The sequence below is a fragment of the Arvicola amphibius genome, chromosome 14 (assembly GCF_903992535.2).
Source record: "Arvicola amphibius chromosome 14, mArvAmp1.2, whole genome shotgun sequence".
Lineage (NCBI taxonomy): Eukaryota > Metazoa > Chordata > Mammalia > Rodentia > Cricetidae > Arvicola > Arvicola amphibius.
The window spans coordinates 39,090,269-39,105,539 of NC_052060.1; the positions used below are offsets into that span (position 1 = coordinate 39,090,269).

The 15,271-nt window shown below is 45.2% G+C and overlaps 1 protein-coding gene across 3 annotated transcripts in view; it reads right to left on the bottom strand.

Moving 5' to 3' along the window:
• Positions 1 to 296: 296 nt before the first annotated feature.
• Sgms2 (sphingomyelin synthase 2) overlaps positions 297 to 15,271 on the bottom strand; it is a 77,658-nt gene continuing 62,683 nt past the window's right edge. For all 3 annotated transcript variants that reach the window (XM_038311415.1, XM_038311413.1, XM_038311416.1), the window contains exons 4-6: positions 11,632 to 11,785; positions 6,039 to 6,205; positions 297 to 4,679 (exon numbers count right to left, since the gene is read on the bottom strand). In XM_038311415.1, the coding sequence (XP_038167343.1) occupies positions 4,476 to 4,679; positions 6,039 to 6,205; positions 11,632 to 11,785 (525 nt within the window). In that variant the 3' untranslated portion in view covers positions 297 to 4,475. The remainder of the gene's footprint in view (positions 4,680 to 6,038; positions 6,206 to 11,631; positions 11,786 to 15,271) is intronic.

Here is a 15,271-nt window from a genome sequence, read left to right on the forward strand (position 1 = left end):
CCCGTGTGATAAATCACTGATTCCAACAGTGTGAGACAGCTTAGTGGGTAGAGGTCTTGTTGTGCAAGCCTGGTGACTTGGGTTTAATCCCAGACAGAAGGACAGAACTGACTCCCCAGAGTTGTCCTCTGACCTCCACACACTCCCCCCACTCTCTCTCTCTCTCTCTCTCTCTCTCTCTCTCTCTCTCTCTCTCTCTCTCTCTCACACACACACACACACACACACATGCTCACACAATAGTAATTTTTGAAAATGTAGATGACAGTAGTAGATAGAAGAGACTGAAGTTCATATTTGATTAAAATGTAAGCATTTAATAAAATGATTACAACAGCACACAGTAGATAATCATAATGAAAAATATAGGTCAGGAAAATAATGAATTCTAGACTTAAAATTTTACTTTACAACAAGGCACTTAACACATTGAAACAGTATAGTAAGTTTCCAAAAGAATGCAACTGGCTGCTGCTCAAACCTTGCAAAGGTATTTCCTGTCTGGATACAATGTAACTTATTAACCACACATTCTGCAGCATTAATCATTGCATAGGAGGTAAATTAAACAACGAATTCCAACTTGGCAACTAGATTAGCTTATAGCTTCTCCTCTTTCTTTTAAAGGATAATTTAAAGTAATTCTACAGTGACCCACCCTTGTCATTCATGATTCACTAGAAACACAGTACAGTGATATTAACAAGTAAGAAACCAGCGCTTATGAGGCGTCTGTCTGTATAAAAACTTATCTTTGGGTACCTCTGACATGATTTTCAGTATAGGGATAGCGAAGTCAAGAGCACTTCTTCATAAAATGCATTTTGTCAAATCAGTCAAAGGGGCTAAATTATTGCAACACAATGGCATTAAAAACAATAACACCAGAAATCTTTACACATACACATAGAAAAGGTTCCAATGCAATGCATATAACTTATATTGATTAATACATGTAAACTCATTTACTAGAAGATTCCATCTCACGCTTCCTTACACTAAAGGAGTGAGTGTGTTAAGACCAGCTTAAATTTTCAATCAGTTCTATAGTACAAAACCAAAACAATAACAAAAAGTTTAAAATATTTATGGAGCAAGATACAAACTTTAAATTAAAAATGAAATGAAGGAAAAAGACAGTTGACTCTGGGTTCAGAAGTAAACAAAGTCTGGTAGTTATGGACTAGATGTTAATAATGATTGTGATAGAAGAGGTAAAAATGACCCGCAAATTTTCTTTGATCAGATTCTGAGCACTTTCCCTTTGGGAAGGATTTAGAATGTTTTTAAAATACCTTCTTTCCCCATGAGAATTTCAGATTTTTTTTGGCAAAAAAAATTTTGAGCAACAACATCAACAACAAAAAGCCATAAAACAGATTTTGGAGAAACCTTGAAAATCTATTTTTAAAGTAGCATTTGCATTCCAGACATGACACATTGCCACAAGGAGGCACTGCTAGCACAGCCAAAAATCCACGGCTACAAACCTGCCCAGAGATTCCAAGAGTTGACTCTCAGCCAACCTTCTGCCCTCAGTAAAACCTGCTTCCTGAGACTCGGGTAAATCAACGACAGTCACAGTTAGCTCAGAAGGAATGGGGAAGGAGGCTTCCTTGTTTTGGATCTAGTGGATCTAGCTCAACAACCCAAGTTTGAAAGAACTCCATTTCCACCGGGACGCTTCAGAAGAAAACATGTAGCATATTTTTTATATTATAGGCATTTTCCAGAAGTGCTACATTACAGGAAAGCCAGAAGCACGGGCTCACGAAAACATAGGTAATGGGTAAGACCTGCATCTTTATTGGCAAAGAAAAGGTGTTGGAATCATTTACTGCTTTGGTTGGGTAGGTGTGGGAGCACACACTTGCAATCCCAGCAGTCTGGAGGCTGAGGCAGGAGGATTGAAAATTGTAAATTAATCTGGGCTACACGGTGAGATGAGAGCATCTCAAAAATAAAATCACTGTTTCAAAGGCAACATCATAATTGTCTATATTTTATATCCCAAATGGCATGTTGAGTCAAGTCTCCAATTTGCTTTCCTACACTGAAATGAGTTTGGTCATCTTTTGCATCTTGAAACGTGGACATCTCCCTCTCTTATTTTCAAGACACATGCTTCCGCACCAGCATCGACTAGAGAGCCACAGCAAACACACAGAGAACTTGGGAACAGCAGTGTCCACACGAGACTCACGGGTATTTTCAGAGTCCTTTGGAAAGTGATAGTATTGTTTTTTGACACCCTGGATGACGTGACCGGAATGCAAGGTTTTCTGTTCCCAACAATCAACATGCAGTGTAATAATGCTTAAGCATTTCCTTAACTGAAGAATCCTGGGGAAATCCTAGCCACAGCTGGATAAGGTTCTCAGGTGTTTGGTTTCAATGAAAGCCTCACAGACCGAAACCGGGGCTGCAGCGCTGAGTGCTTCTCTTGTAATAAGACACAGAAGTTAAATTCATGTTTCTGAGCAGAACACTTTGTTCTAACCCAAGATCAGAGTTGAGGAAATGAACATATGAGAACTGTATAGAATTGTGTCTAACACAAGGGAAACCAGGTATGTATTTACTATTGGCTTATTCCATAAAAATACAAAACCTCTGCATCCCCAACTCTGCCGAAGGTGTTTAGAGTTCGCACTCTGGTGAAGACAGCGGACTGAGAACCTTCCTCTCTCGCCTTTGAATTCAGCGCCCTTCCCTTTACCTACCCTATCACAGAAAAAGAGACACTCTGGACACACACAGAAATTAGCACCAGAGGACAATGGCCCTTCTGAACAGATCTGTATTGTGCTTTTGTGCCAAGCAATTTAAAGTTTAACTTTGAATAATCAAGGCCGACCGGCTTCCAAGGATTGACCTGAGGATGTTCTCTATTCCATTTCATCAACGCAACCCCTCCTTCCACCCTGCTCGGCTTGACCCCCTCTGCTCCCATCCTGACAACTATGTAACCAGAGAATGTTTCTAACCTTAACAAGAAGGTTTACAAACTAATCTTCCAGTAGTTAAGAAATTAAGGAAAGGATCATACAAAGATGTACTAGCACTGAGTAACACATTAAATCAGATATTCTTAAGTCAACCAGATTTTGAAAAAGCAGTTCATATCCAACACAGTTGTCCCTGCTCCTTTCCCCCCCTTTTTTCTTTTTTTTTATGGTGGTGGTGGTGGGGCTTTCTCAAGACAGGGTTTCTCTGGGTCTCCCTGGCTGTCCTGGAACTTGCTTTTTAGATCAAGCTGGACTTGAACTCACAGAGATCCGCCTGCCCCTGTCTTCCGAGTGCTGGGACTAAAGGCGTGCGCCCCATGCTTGGCTCTCTGTTCCTATGCAGATGTAGTTTTCTAAAGTGTGGATGCCAACGGCATGTTTAAGTGCAGCACCATGTGGCACGCTCACAGGGTGAAAGCCAACTTGCTCGGTGGTGGTGTATGCCCGTAGGAGCACTTAGGGAGTAGAGTTCCTGCCTAAAAGGCAAGGAACCACTAAACCTTTGGAATCCATCCTGCATGACCCAGAAAGCGCAATGCTAACAGAGAGGCTACTGTTTTGGGGGTGTGTGTGCATGAACATTTCTCTAGGTTCCCATTAGAAACACATCACAGCAAGGCCCACACTAGAAGGGGAGCACGAGTGTGTTCCCCAGTTAGTGTGAGCATCACTTCACATGTGCGTTTGCAGCCCATGCTGGTGCAGGTTAACAGTCCTGGGCTCCAGGCAGGCTGCCTTGAATGTGTATAGCAGGAAGAGCTCCATGCTTCCTGTAGACCTGTCACCGAGACTTGAAAGTCAGAAATCCACACACAGGAAACATCCATGGGTGGGTCACTCTCATTTCCTTGGAACACCCCTTCTTTAAAAATACAATTATCAGGTAGAGGTTAAAAAAAAAGAGGAAAAGTCATATATAGCACATGGGGGGGCAACAAAGCGAACCCCAGATGGCACCCTAACCTTCCCATGACTGGGCAGAAACAAGTGCACTCGACCTTGACCCACCTTGACCCACTGTGGCTTGCCCTCAGTGAGCTGCTTGGTGGAAACCTGCTCCTCCCCTCATTGCCTGCATTCACACAGTGCCTGTGTATATCCAGACACTTTATTTCACAATATTAGCAAACTCTTCTGACCTTGAAGGGAAAAAAACAATCTGGAAAGAATGTGGAAGTGGAGAAAGAATGAGAGGCACAGCGGGTTAATGCCACCTCTTTAGGATCCCAGTTTGGAGGCTTTGTCACCCATGAGTGAAGAGCAGCAGGAAAATATATGTTTCTTGGGATGAATTTTTTTTTTTTTAAAAAAAAGCCAAAAGGTAATACTTCATTCGTTGCTCCAATCTTTTGCACAAAATTTGGTCCACTCCATTTACCAGTCAGTTCTCTGAAAATAAATATGAAGCTGCGCCTTTGGTTACAGCACGGACTGTTTTGGTGGAAAAGCTGCTGCCAGGGTGGCAGCTCACGTAGACTTCTCGTTATCCTCCCCGATCTTCTGGACCCGTGAATACTTTTTGCATGATGACTTGAAGCAGCCAGGGGGCCAGGACAGTGGCCAGGAGAAGCAGCAAGGAATCGAGCCTTGGACGTTTTTCTCAAAAAAATAGAAGATGGGGAACCACCAAGCCCGAGACAAGAAATTTGTCTGGGAAGAGACCTTCAAGTTCTGTGAAGGGTGGGAAAAATAAAATGAGGAATTGTTTATGACTTGCAGTCTAGACTTCTCAATGAAATGGCATTTTATTTATTTCCTTATTTTTGTCGTATCTTAGCAGGTGAACAGCAGTGACATCCCATGGCAGTACCTGCTGTCCTGCCTTTTCCCCAGCTCTCCTTTGACCTTGGTCTCCCTGTCCTACCCTTTGTGGGTCATGAGACCTCTGCCTGCAGTTCTCTAAGAAGGCTCAGGAATAGGTGTGAAGGGCATTCAAGAGAAGCTTTTTTAGGATAGGTTGTGGTCAGATAGAAGGGCCAAGGGGGAGTGAAAGGAGAACTTGGAAGGCTGAACATCATCATGAAGAAAGATGGGGAGTTTGGTGTAGGTGTCTGGAAGCATCTAGATCACTGTGTGAGAAAGCAGATGAAAGCAGAGGACTATCGAGTTAGTGACTGAGCAGCAAAGCCAAATAAAGGGATCCATAGAAGGCAATGATTTGTGGACACCAAGAGCTCTGAGTAGACCTTTCAGTAATGACAAGTTAATTGCTTGTAGGTTTTACACACACACACACACACACACACACACACACACACAGTACTCCACAGCACACCATACACACACAGCACAGCATCACCACCACCACCACCACAACCACCACCACCACTACCATGGGGCAATCTATTCCAAGGTAGATTCATGGTATACAGACCGACCATATTACAGCAAGAGCATTACCAAGGCTAGAACGCCTGGTGGGAGCTGGGGCGGGTGGTGATAGAGATGAGGCAACCTTGGACCCACAGGGAGAGAACAAGAGAAACAGGAAGCTTCCCAGAATGGAGGTAAGAGGGGGACATTTAAGCAAGCACTAGAAGAATGAATGGGAGAAGAATGGGGGTCATCCTGGAACAGGAAGAAGGGGAGATAGAGGTGCTGATCACCCCGAAATATACTCAACAAGGCAGGCTACAATCTCTCACCAAGCTGTGTCATAAGCTCTACAGAGAAGGTTCCTAGGTTTTCAGTTAGTGTACAGTCCTCCAATTTCCTCCAATTCCAGTATAAATCAGCTGAGTTGGGAAAATAAGTTGTCCATAATTTTACAGTGTTCTTAACCCTCAGACAGCATGTATATTTGTGAAGTGGTTTTTTTTTTTTTTTTTTTTTTTTTTTTTTTTTGCTGTCACTTTTAAAAATAAGCAGCAGTGGCAGGAAGTTTAGCTGATCTGACCAAACCATAGAGCTAGGTAGCAACAACAGTCTTCTCCAGGAAGCTATCTACCCACTCTCCCCTCCCCCGTCTATGGAAGCCGGTCCCCTGCACATCACGGGCCTTGCTCACCCAAGGCTCTTCACGGCTCTCACCTTTTCGTTGGCCATGGAGTGGTACCACCAAAACAGCCGTGTTGTGATGTAGTAAGCAATGATCACGTCGACGGTGTAGTGTTCGTGCGCCACGAGGATGCAGATGATGCCGGCAGCGCTCAGCAGCCAGCAGACCAGATGATACCACCAGAAGTGCCTAGGAGAGTCTGGACAGAGGGAAAAAGAGATGGACTCATGGACTGGCCGGCTGGGCATGGAACCCAGGGACTTAGGCATGCTGAGGAAATGTCCTCCTACCAAGTCACATCTTGATATTGTTCCTATAACCTTGAGCAGGACAACCAAGACTGCTATGGCAATGAATGGCTTCAGTTTGCCCAGGTAGAGCAAGGGCAGGGGAAATCACATTAGCATACATGGCAGCCATTCTTAGGAGGCTGGTGGGCACTAAGAGATATTCCAGGCTGTGCCCACCTTCAGAACACTATTAAATAAGGAAGAGAACAGAACTGTTACTTAGATTGGCTAGAGCTGGCTCTTCCTGGCACACATTCATGACTACACTGGCAAGAGAACTAGTAAGGGCCTAAAGAAAAGGCCTATGAAAACAAGGAGGGCCAAATGAGAGATCTTAAGTTGACTTTTATTTCTTCAGGTGTGCCTCTGTGGTGGGGAACGTCACTGTGGCAAGCAAGATTTGATCCTCAGCAATTTTATACCACCATTGCTACTGGCAATGGTGCAGCTCGCCTCTTGGGGAAAGCTCTGGCTTCTTGCCCCTCCATGCACCGACATTTAGCCTCCTGCTGAAGTTACTGTGAAGTTCGTGCCACTGGCCAGCTGGGAGAGAACCGTGGCGCTTATCCGGTTAACACGGTCACAACCCCAAGTCCTTCTCACGTAAGTGTTCCTGAGAGACATGGCTGAACCCGTCTGTTTGTATTATCTGGCCATCTGGTCCCCTTCCTTTTCTGTCTATTTAAAGCTTTACTGGCTCACAATAAAAGTTTAATGACCTAGTAGAGTGAAATCAATTTCATATTAAACTTTGTTTATGTTCATAGCAACACACAGGCTCAATTGTAAAGGAACGGTTGAAGAGCAAAGAAAGTTCAGTCCCCAAAGCTTCAGCTTCATTCATTTCAATGGCTGAAATGGTTATCGGTTATTGTTCATACACAAAGTGATTCTTGGTCTGTGGATCCCAAGTGGAAATATAGCCCTATATTTGATTCTTTCATTTCAGCTTCTTCCTCATTACTTAATTACTTCATCCTCCTGCTACATTCTCCAAGATAGCTCACCGAACCCTAGAATTTAAATGCCAGCAGAGCCCCCCCCCCAGGGGGGGTTCTGTGACTGTTGCATCAGAACCCTAAAACTGAGGCAACCCTGACAACGCTGAAGGTCTTATTCAATGCGTTCTCCAGTTCTACTGCCCCTCCCCAGCCCTCCTGAAGTTTCATATCTGACCTACTTTTCTGTGCAAAGGTCGTCGGGGACTTAATAACAGCTCAAAATGTTTGGGCCCGTTAGAACTACTATGTATCATTAGAACTACTATGTATCATTAGCCACCAGAAGCTGAAACGGACAAGGAGCAATGATGTGGCTGGAATGACCATTTCATTACCGGTGGCATTGAAAGTAGGATCTTTAGGAATTCTGAGAAACTCTGTGTGTTCTAGGAAAATGCATTTCCTATGATGCTATCACACTGAGATCACAACCCCCTCCTTTCTCTCCCCCCCCACCATGATGATTTTTTTGCTGCTATCTATTGCTGTAAGAAAGTGTCTCACTATGTAACCCAGGCTAGCCTTAAACCAACAACTCTCCTGCATCAGCCTCTGTAGTGCTCTGTAGTCCATACACAGACCCGGCTAGCAGAAGCTATTTTGAGATCAAAATGGCAACTGAGAATCCTGTTTGTTTACTCCTTCTAGCCACAGGGATGACACCTAGTGAAGAGCTGACAACAGACAGACTTCACTGTCTATGTGGGGTCTCCAGCAGAGGTAGCAGGCACTAAGAAAACCCATTGATGGTGAGGCCAGACATCTAGCATTAACAGCCACGCTGTCTTCTGCAGGCGCAGGTTTTAAACTCCAGCGAGCACATTGATGCAATTAAACCCTTTCGTGTTAACCAACGGAATGGTCCCACTCCCGTATGCTCTCCCAACTGAGTTTCAATCCACTCTCAACAAGAGTGCTAGCAAGGAAAGAACCCAGGATGCTCAAAAGGCAGGAGAGTAATCACATATAGACAGTACATCTTCTAGAAGCCCACTTTCCAAACCACTGACACTGTTCACTCAGGGAAACAAGACACGAAGGACTCTGATGGTGACTACAGGTGGCAAACACAGAATGTCCTGTGTCCACAGAGGGCCAGCGATGCAGAAAAATGTACATTAGGTAGGACAGATTTAATATTTTATTTTATATGAAAAGTTGTTGAAAAAATATAATTCTTCCCATGCCATATGTAAATGTATATAACTTAAAAAATCCTGCCATGGGGAAATATGCCTCTATATATCGTATATAGAATTAATCACACCTTGCATTTCTACTTGCTCTGAAAAGAAAGAAGAGAGAAAGCTATGCCCTGTCATCTATCAGTACGTAGACTATTCTTAGACAATCTTACGAGATCAGACAACTTGAACTGACTTTCTTTGTTTCTTCCTAGTTTGTGTGTGTGCTGCATGTGTGTATATGCTCGTGTATGTGTGTACATGTTCATGTGTGTGTGTGTGTGTGTGTGTGTGTGTGTGTGTGTGTATAGACTGACTGGAGGGGCCAATGCCAAGTGTCTTCCTAAGTTGCTCTTTGTCTTATTTGAACTTGAGAAAGGATCTCTTGCTGAAGCTCACAGCTCCAGCAAGACTAGCTGCCAGAGAGCCCCAGAACCCCTCCTTTCCCCCCTCCACCATTGGACACTGTCTCTACATTCCCAGTGCTGGGATTACAGGCATGTGTTGCTACATCCAGCTTTTAGCAGCAGCGTCAGAGATTCAACCTCAGCTCCCCATGCTTTGCAACAGCAAATAATTTACTGCCGGAGCCATCACCCCAGCTTAAACATCTCTAAAATTTCTAAACAGAACCAAGAAATTAAAACTGCCATCTCCGGAGTCAGATTGAGTTTGAACACCCAATCCTCAAATACTGGAGCTGTATATGATAGCTAGGTCACTTCCTGTACATGCAAGCAGAGAAAAGCAGAGGGAAAATAGGACCTCCCGGAGGGGCAGCAAAGACCAGAGAGTTAGGTGGTGTCAGTGCTCAGATGACTGCTGGGCACAGAACAATTATCTGTGAGCTAGGAGTCACATCACTTGCTCTTTAGATATTGAATGAATTGATACTAAATTCCAAGTACGTTTTCTTTTCACTGTTTTGTTTTTCAACATAGAGTGTCTTTATTGTGACAGGCAACGCCTGCCCGCCCATCTTCTGTAAGCGTCCCAAGATCCACAGATTGGAGCGTGTTCCTCTGGACTAGAAAATGATGGATGGACCCCCCCCCCCGATGGAACTTTCTCGAACTTTCTCGAGCAAAAGTCAGAACTAGAACCATAAAGAACACACTGCCATACCATTAATTATGTATTAGGAATGGGGCAATTCCATTTAATGAGAATTCCCTGGGGTCTGTGGACAGATGAAGGACGCAACACGCAGTATGCATGGACATAAGGGAGAGGAGCAGAAACCCCTGGGCTTTTAATGCAAAGGCGATAAGACCCCCACATGTGGCTCAACCTGTTTGGAGTAATGGAGGGCCAAAAGGAGAGGAAAGAAAGAGATGGGAAGCCCGCTGGATACAGGTCTGTTCCTGTGATAACCTGAATCAAAACGGCCCTCACAGGCTCATGTGTTCGGATGCTTGATCCAAAGTTGATGGGGCTGCTTGGGAAGGATTAGGGGTTGTGGCCTTGTGGGAGGAGGTGTGTTACTGGGGGTAGGCTCTGCGTTTTCAAAAGCCCATACTATTTCTACTTAGAGTGCACGCTCCCCCTCCTGCCCCGTGCACGCTCCCCCTCCACCCCCCCCCGTGCTTCATGGTTGTTGTCTCAACATGTAAGCTCTCAGCTGCTGCTCCAGTGCCAGGCCTGCCTGTTGCCATGCTCCCAACCATGATGCTCGTGAATTCTCCCCACTCTCTGAAACTGTAAACAAGTCCCAAATTAAACCCTTTCTTTTAAAAATGACTTAGGACAGGGTGTCTCCCTATGGCAACAGAAAAGTAGCTAAGACATTTCCCAAAGCTCTTTTGTCCATGCCAAGCAAAGAGAAGTGAGAGAAGCTTCTGGAAACACGGGGCAATGGGCATTTTGGAACACACAACACTGATTTAAACATGGAGAAAGAAATATTGCCATTCAAAAGGATGGAAGGAATGGGCAACACTCAGAAGGCAACACCAAGGGGACCTCCTAGGCAGCGAGAAGCAGTTACAGCCCTTCAGTGAAAAAGGCACTATCTCATCAGTAAGAGCCGCTGGAAAGGATGGACAGTGGTCATGCACACCTTTAATCCCAGCACGAGGAAGACAGAAGCAGGTGGATCCCTGTGAGTTCAAGGCCAACCTGGTCTACAGAGCAAGTTCCAGGACAGACTCCAAAGCTACACAGAGAAACCCTGTCTCAAAAAAAAAAAAAAAAAAAAATCAAAGAAGGGCCACTGGATTGGAAAGTACTTAGGACTCAGGAGGGCTGTGAGTTCCAGGCCAGCTTGTACTGTATAGCATTTCAAGTAAGGAAATATACACCAACCAATCAAGTTGAAAAAGTAAACAACTAAAAACACTATAACAAACTACTACAAACTATAAGGGCTTTAGACAATGGGAACTTGGTGTATTGATATGGAAAAAGATGTCAATTTCTTGCCTGTGACTTTCTTAAGGACGAGATGCTCCACAAAATACCCTAAGTACTGCAGAGAAGGCAGCTGGGAAATGATGGATGGAGACATTGGAATAGAACAGGACAAGGACGTGGATAAAACCGAGGAAATACACATGAGTTACTGGGTATCACAGAACCAAAGTGTCAGCAAGTAAGTCAAAAGTCATTGGCTTTGTCTTCAGAATGCACAGGTCTTTTCTCAACACATTTATCCTTTCATTTATTTTTCGTTCCAACTCCCTTTCTGAGAAAAAGTTTTGAGACAAAGTCTCACTTTAGAGCTCTGGCTAGCCTAGAACTCACTCTGTAGTCCAGGCTGGCCTCGAGCTCATAAAAATCCACCTGCCTCTGCCTCCCAGATCCTGGGATTGAAGAGGTGCACCACCAGGCTCGACCTGTTCTTAGTCTCGATATTAAGAACTTCCTGCCTTGGGGAGCACTAAGGAAGAAGGGGGATATTTGGAAGCACAGTAGATGCTAAAAGAAACCAGAGCCAGGGCTTTACCCTTCAGGCTTCAGTTCACAAATGACCAGGCGGAAGGATAAACTGCATATGTGCACAGAGTATTTACAGCTGTCTCTCTTCCAACTGTCCTCCCCACAGAAGGGATCCCATCTGCGTCAGGGCCCTGGGGCCCCGCCCACCAGCATCCGCGTCAGGGCCCTGCGCCCGCCAGCCTTCAGTTCGGTGAGGGAGGAACTATGACTTACATTCTTTGATGAACAAGTAAGTAAGTGTCAGCACAACTGTATGACCGCTGAAGAGGAAGTCTCCACACAGGATGTGTGATCCCGTTATGGACAACCCACCGCCAGAAATCAACCGGAGAATCCGCTGTATTTTTGCCTGGGAGTCTCCGTTGAGCTGAGGGAAAGAAAACACCGAGGAACATTTATTTACAAGATGCTCGAGATCATGCTTGTTAGAAAAGTAATCAGGCTGTGATTTTTAACATCTTTCGAAGTTTTTCCTTCTAGCATAAAAAGTCAAAAATATTCCAAGAGGAACCACCTCACACTAGGTTCTCCTCATATGTTGGGAGGGCTTATTGAATTGTCTTAAATTATTCAGTGTGTTACTAATAATACGTTTTAGTGTTGTGGTGTCCTTGGGCAAAGCTTTTAAAAATATTAATAACCAATGACTTCACCACTATGTGCTAAAAAGCAGATCGGAGCGACTTTGTTTCCTTTTGGCAGGAGAAAGTGAGGCTCTGGGGTCATTACCATCCAACTAAGCTATACGCTGCATCTGTCGGTACCGTGTTAAGTCGGCGGCATCAAGTGTACGTACAACCTCACTGGTATATGCCAGAAACACGGTTACAGGAAACTCATCCCATTATGTAAGGTTTGGAAATGACATTAGGGACTGTAGCAGCAAGCTTTCAAACCTTAGACCAGGAAAGTCAATCACAAGGAATCTAGTTCTACACTGGGGTCAAGGGTACGGGAGTTTCTCTAAACCACAGTGATGTCATAGGAAACAATGACTGGTAGGACAGGAATGTCTGGCAGTAGTTTAAAAAATGTATATCCTATTAATATATATACATATATATGTATATATATATATGTATATATATTATGACAAGAAAAAGTCATAATATGAGGCAAGAAACTTAGAAGAGACCTCCTGGGCACCTGGGAGGGCAATCGCAGGGAAGCCTAACACAGTGAAAGTCAGTGTTGGCTATCCAAGAATGGCACTTTGGAAGAGAGCGAGTGACAGTCTACAAGAAGGGGAAACACAGGACTGGTGCTGAGTAGACATTTGGGATCTTGGGGGACAGGTTGGTGTCATGCCTGCCTTGTTTGTACTCAGTGCTTCTGCCTCTGCAATGCTGGTCCCCAGAGCGCGGCAGTCCAGCCGTACCAGCAGATAGGCTGGCGGGCGGAGCAAACGCTGTCGGGTCTTGCCCAGGTGGGCACATGATTGTGAAGGAGGGCGTGTCCAGACGGATGGGAAGAGCCTCAAAGCAGGTAGAACACAGCCCCGCCCAGCACAATAAGGAACCAAATCCGGAATCTTTGCCTAAGAGATCTCCCTCTAGGGGACCAGAAAATGCCCCAGTTTAAAGCACAGTACTACTGCAGAGAGCCACCTGGTTACTAAGAAATCCCCCGTAAAGAGGGAGACAGACACAGCTGCTCAACTCGTAATAAACCGCTACACAGAAATGACTCAGAGCAGAATTAGGGTCGGGAGGCGCTGAGGCTTCTGAGACATGGTGCCTTAAAGTTCGCTTCAAGCCTGCCCAGATGGCAGAACCAAAATGAGGTCCCAGCAGCTGACAGTCCTTACTAAGATCTGGCCAAGAGTCTCCTTTTCCGTGTTTAAGGGTTGGTTCCAGGGTAGCAGGGTGGTGCTATCGGGAGCCAGCTATCACCCGCCGGGCAGGCTGGCACTTGCTCCTGATCCCAGTATTCATATTCCTGGAGGCAGATGCAGGCGGATTTCTGAGTTGGAGGCCAGATTGGTTCGGGGTGTGGGGACTAAGAGGGAGGGAGGAGGAACATGTTAAGCTACTGGACTTTCTGGGAGATCTTTGCCTATCTGCAGTGAACCTCACAGGAGTGTGGGGCCCACCCCTTTCTTTCCCCATCTTCTCTTCTTCCTGGCTCACAAGGTGAACAGTTGCTTTGTCACAGGCTCACACTCGCCTTCTTAAAGGCCCAAAGGATTGTGGGAAGGACAGGAGCGCATGCGCTTGAGGAAAGCAAGAAACCTGCTGACAGGTCACGTGACTGACGTCAGGACCGACCCTAAAGGCAGGCAAATGAAATATACCCGCTAAAGCAGCTTCCCTGACGTGGAAGCTACAATACAGCCATGGGAGCTGTCAGCAACATCATTCTTTCCCCGTCAAGAGATACAAAAACACTACCACAATGAGATCAAATAGAACGGACGCCCAAGCGCTGCATCCCCAGACCGGAAGAACCTATTGCCCTCATTGCTCCTCCACTCACCTGTTGAAACTCTAATGTTCTGAAGGCAGGAGCATTTAGAGTCGTTAGCCTCTCTTTACTTGGGGCCAGAGGCCCTGGGGTGTAAACAAAGGAATTCCTGGACCGCACATCTGCCCTCTCTTCTGTCCAGCAGTGCCGGTATCTAATAGTCCCTACCTACCTACAGTTTGCTTTCAGACATCTCACAGTCAGCCACAGCCTGGAAATATTAAGTGGAAAGCTCCTCTCCCCCCCAAAAAAATAGTTTTTAAGTTTCAACTAACGTTTTTGACTATGCATTAGCATTTCTCCCATTTTAACATTATTTATTTTAAATATTTTACTGTGCCTAGTTAATAAATTTAAACATACATGTATTTATGTATGTATATATATATGGGGAAACTGTATAAATAGTATTCGGTACTATCTGGGCATCTTAGGATGTGCCTCCTGCAGAAAAGAGAGACACTGTAAGAGGTTTCTACTGGCCTTTGGTTGGATACTGTTATTGTACAGAGGAAAGGCGTCTCTTGCTTTCCTTGTACATTTATTTGGGGGTGGGGCAGAGATGTGTGCATGTGCACACACCACAGCAGGCACGTGGAGTTTGGAGGACAATCCATGGGAGTTGGTCCTCTCCTTTTACCACGTGGGTCCTGGGGATTCAAATTCAGTTCACTGGGCTTGGCAGCAAATGCCTTTCTTTACCAGCTAAGCCAGCTCACTGGTCCGCTCTGTTAACTTCTTAACCCTTAAACCCGATCGCTGGTAATCTTGAGATGGAGGATTACGTTTTAAAAATGCTCAACAGAACTTCACAAGAAGAAAGGAAGGGAAGTGAGCAGGGCAAGCCTGAGCAAGGGAAGGATGACCGTGAAGTCCGAGGATTGGACAATCTTGATGGCTTCCTCTAGACCTAGCTCAGTTCCCCGAGGCCCTCCCACCACACACCAACACTCGTTTCTACTCATTTCTTTGTTTTCAGACATCAGTCCATGCAGTGCGCTACCAGATCAAAAGCTGAAGCCACAGAAACCTAAGAAAGAAGCATCAATCAAAACACTCAAACACAAAGGAACCCCAGCATTCTTAAGGATTCCCCCAACTGTGACTCCCATATACTACTTCCCAGAGAAAGAAAGAAGGTCACAGCAGTCCACGGTGACTGCTGACAAACAAGAAACCCGACCTTCATGACTGTCCCTCCCAGGAAGAAAAGCCCTGTGACCCACAGCCAGACACTGCAGAGTGAGAGATCTGAGAGCACTCAGCCATAAGTAGATACCGCCATCTTCTCCCTCCTCTCAGGGCTCAGGGAACCATTCAGAAGTGGAGACAGAAAGGCTGTGCTATAGGAGAGATGAGGCTGAAGCTGATGGCCAAACTGCAGGTGCCT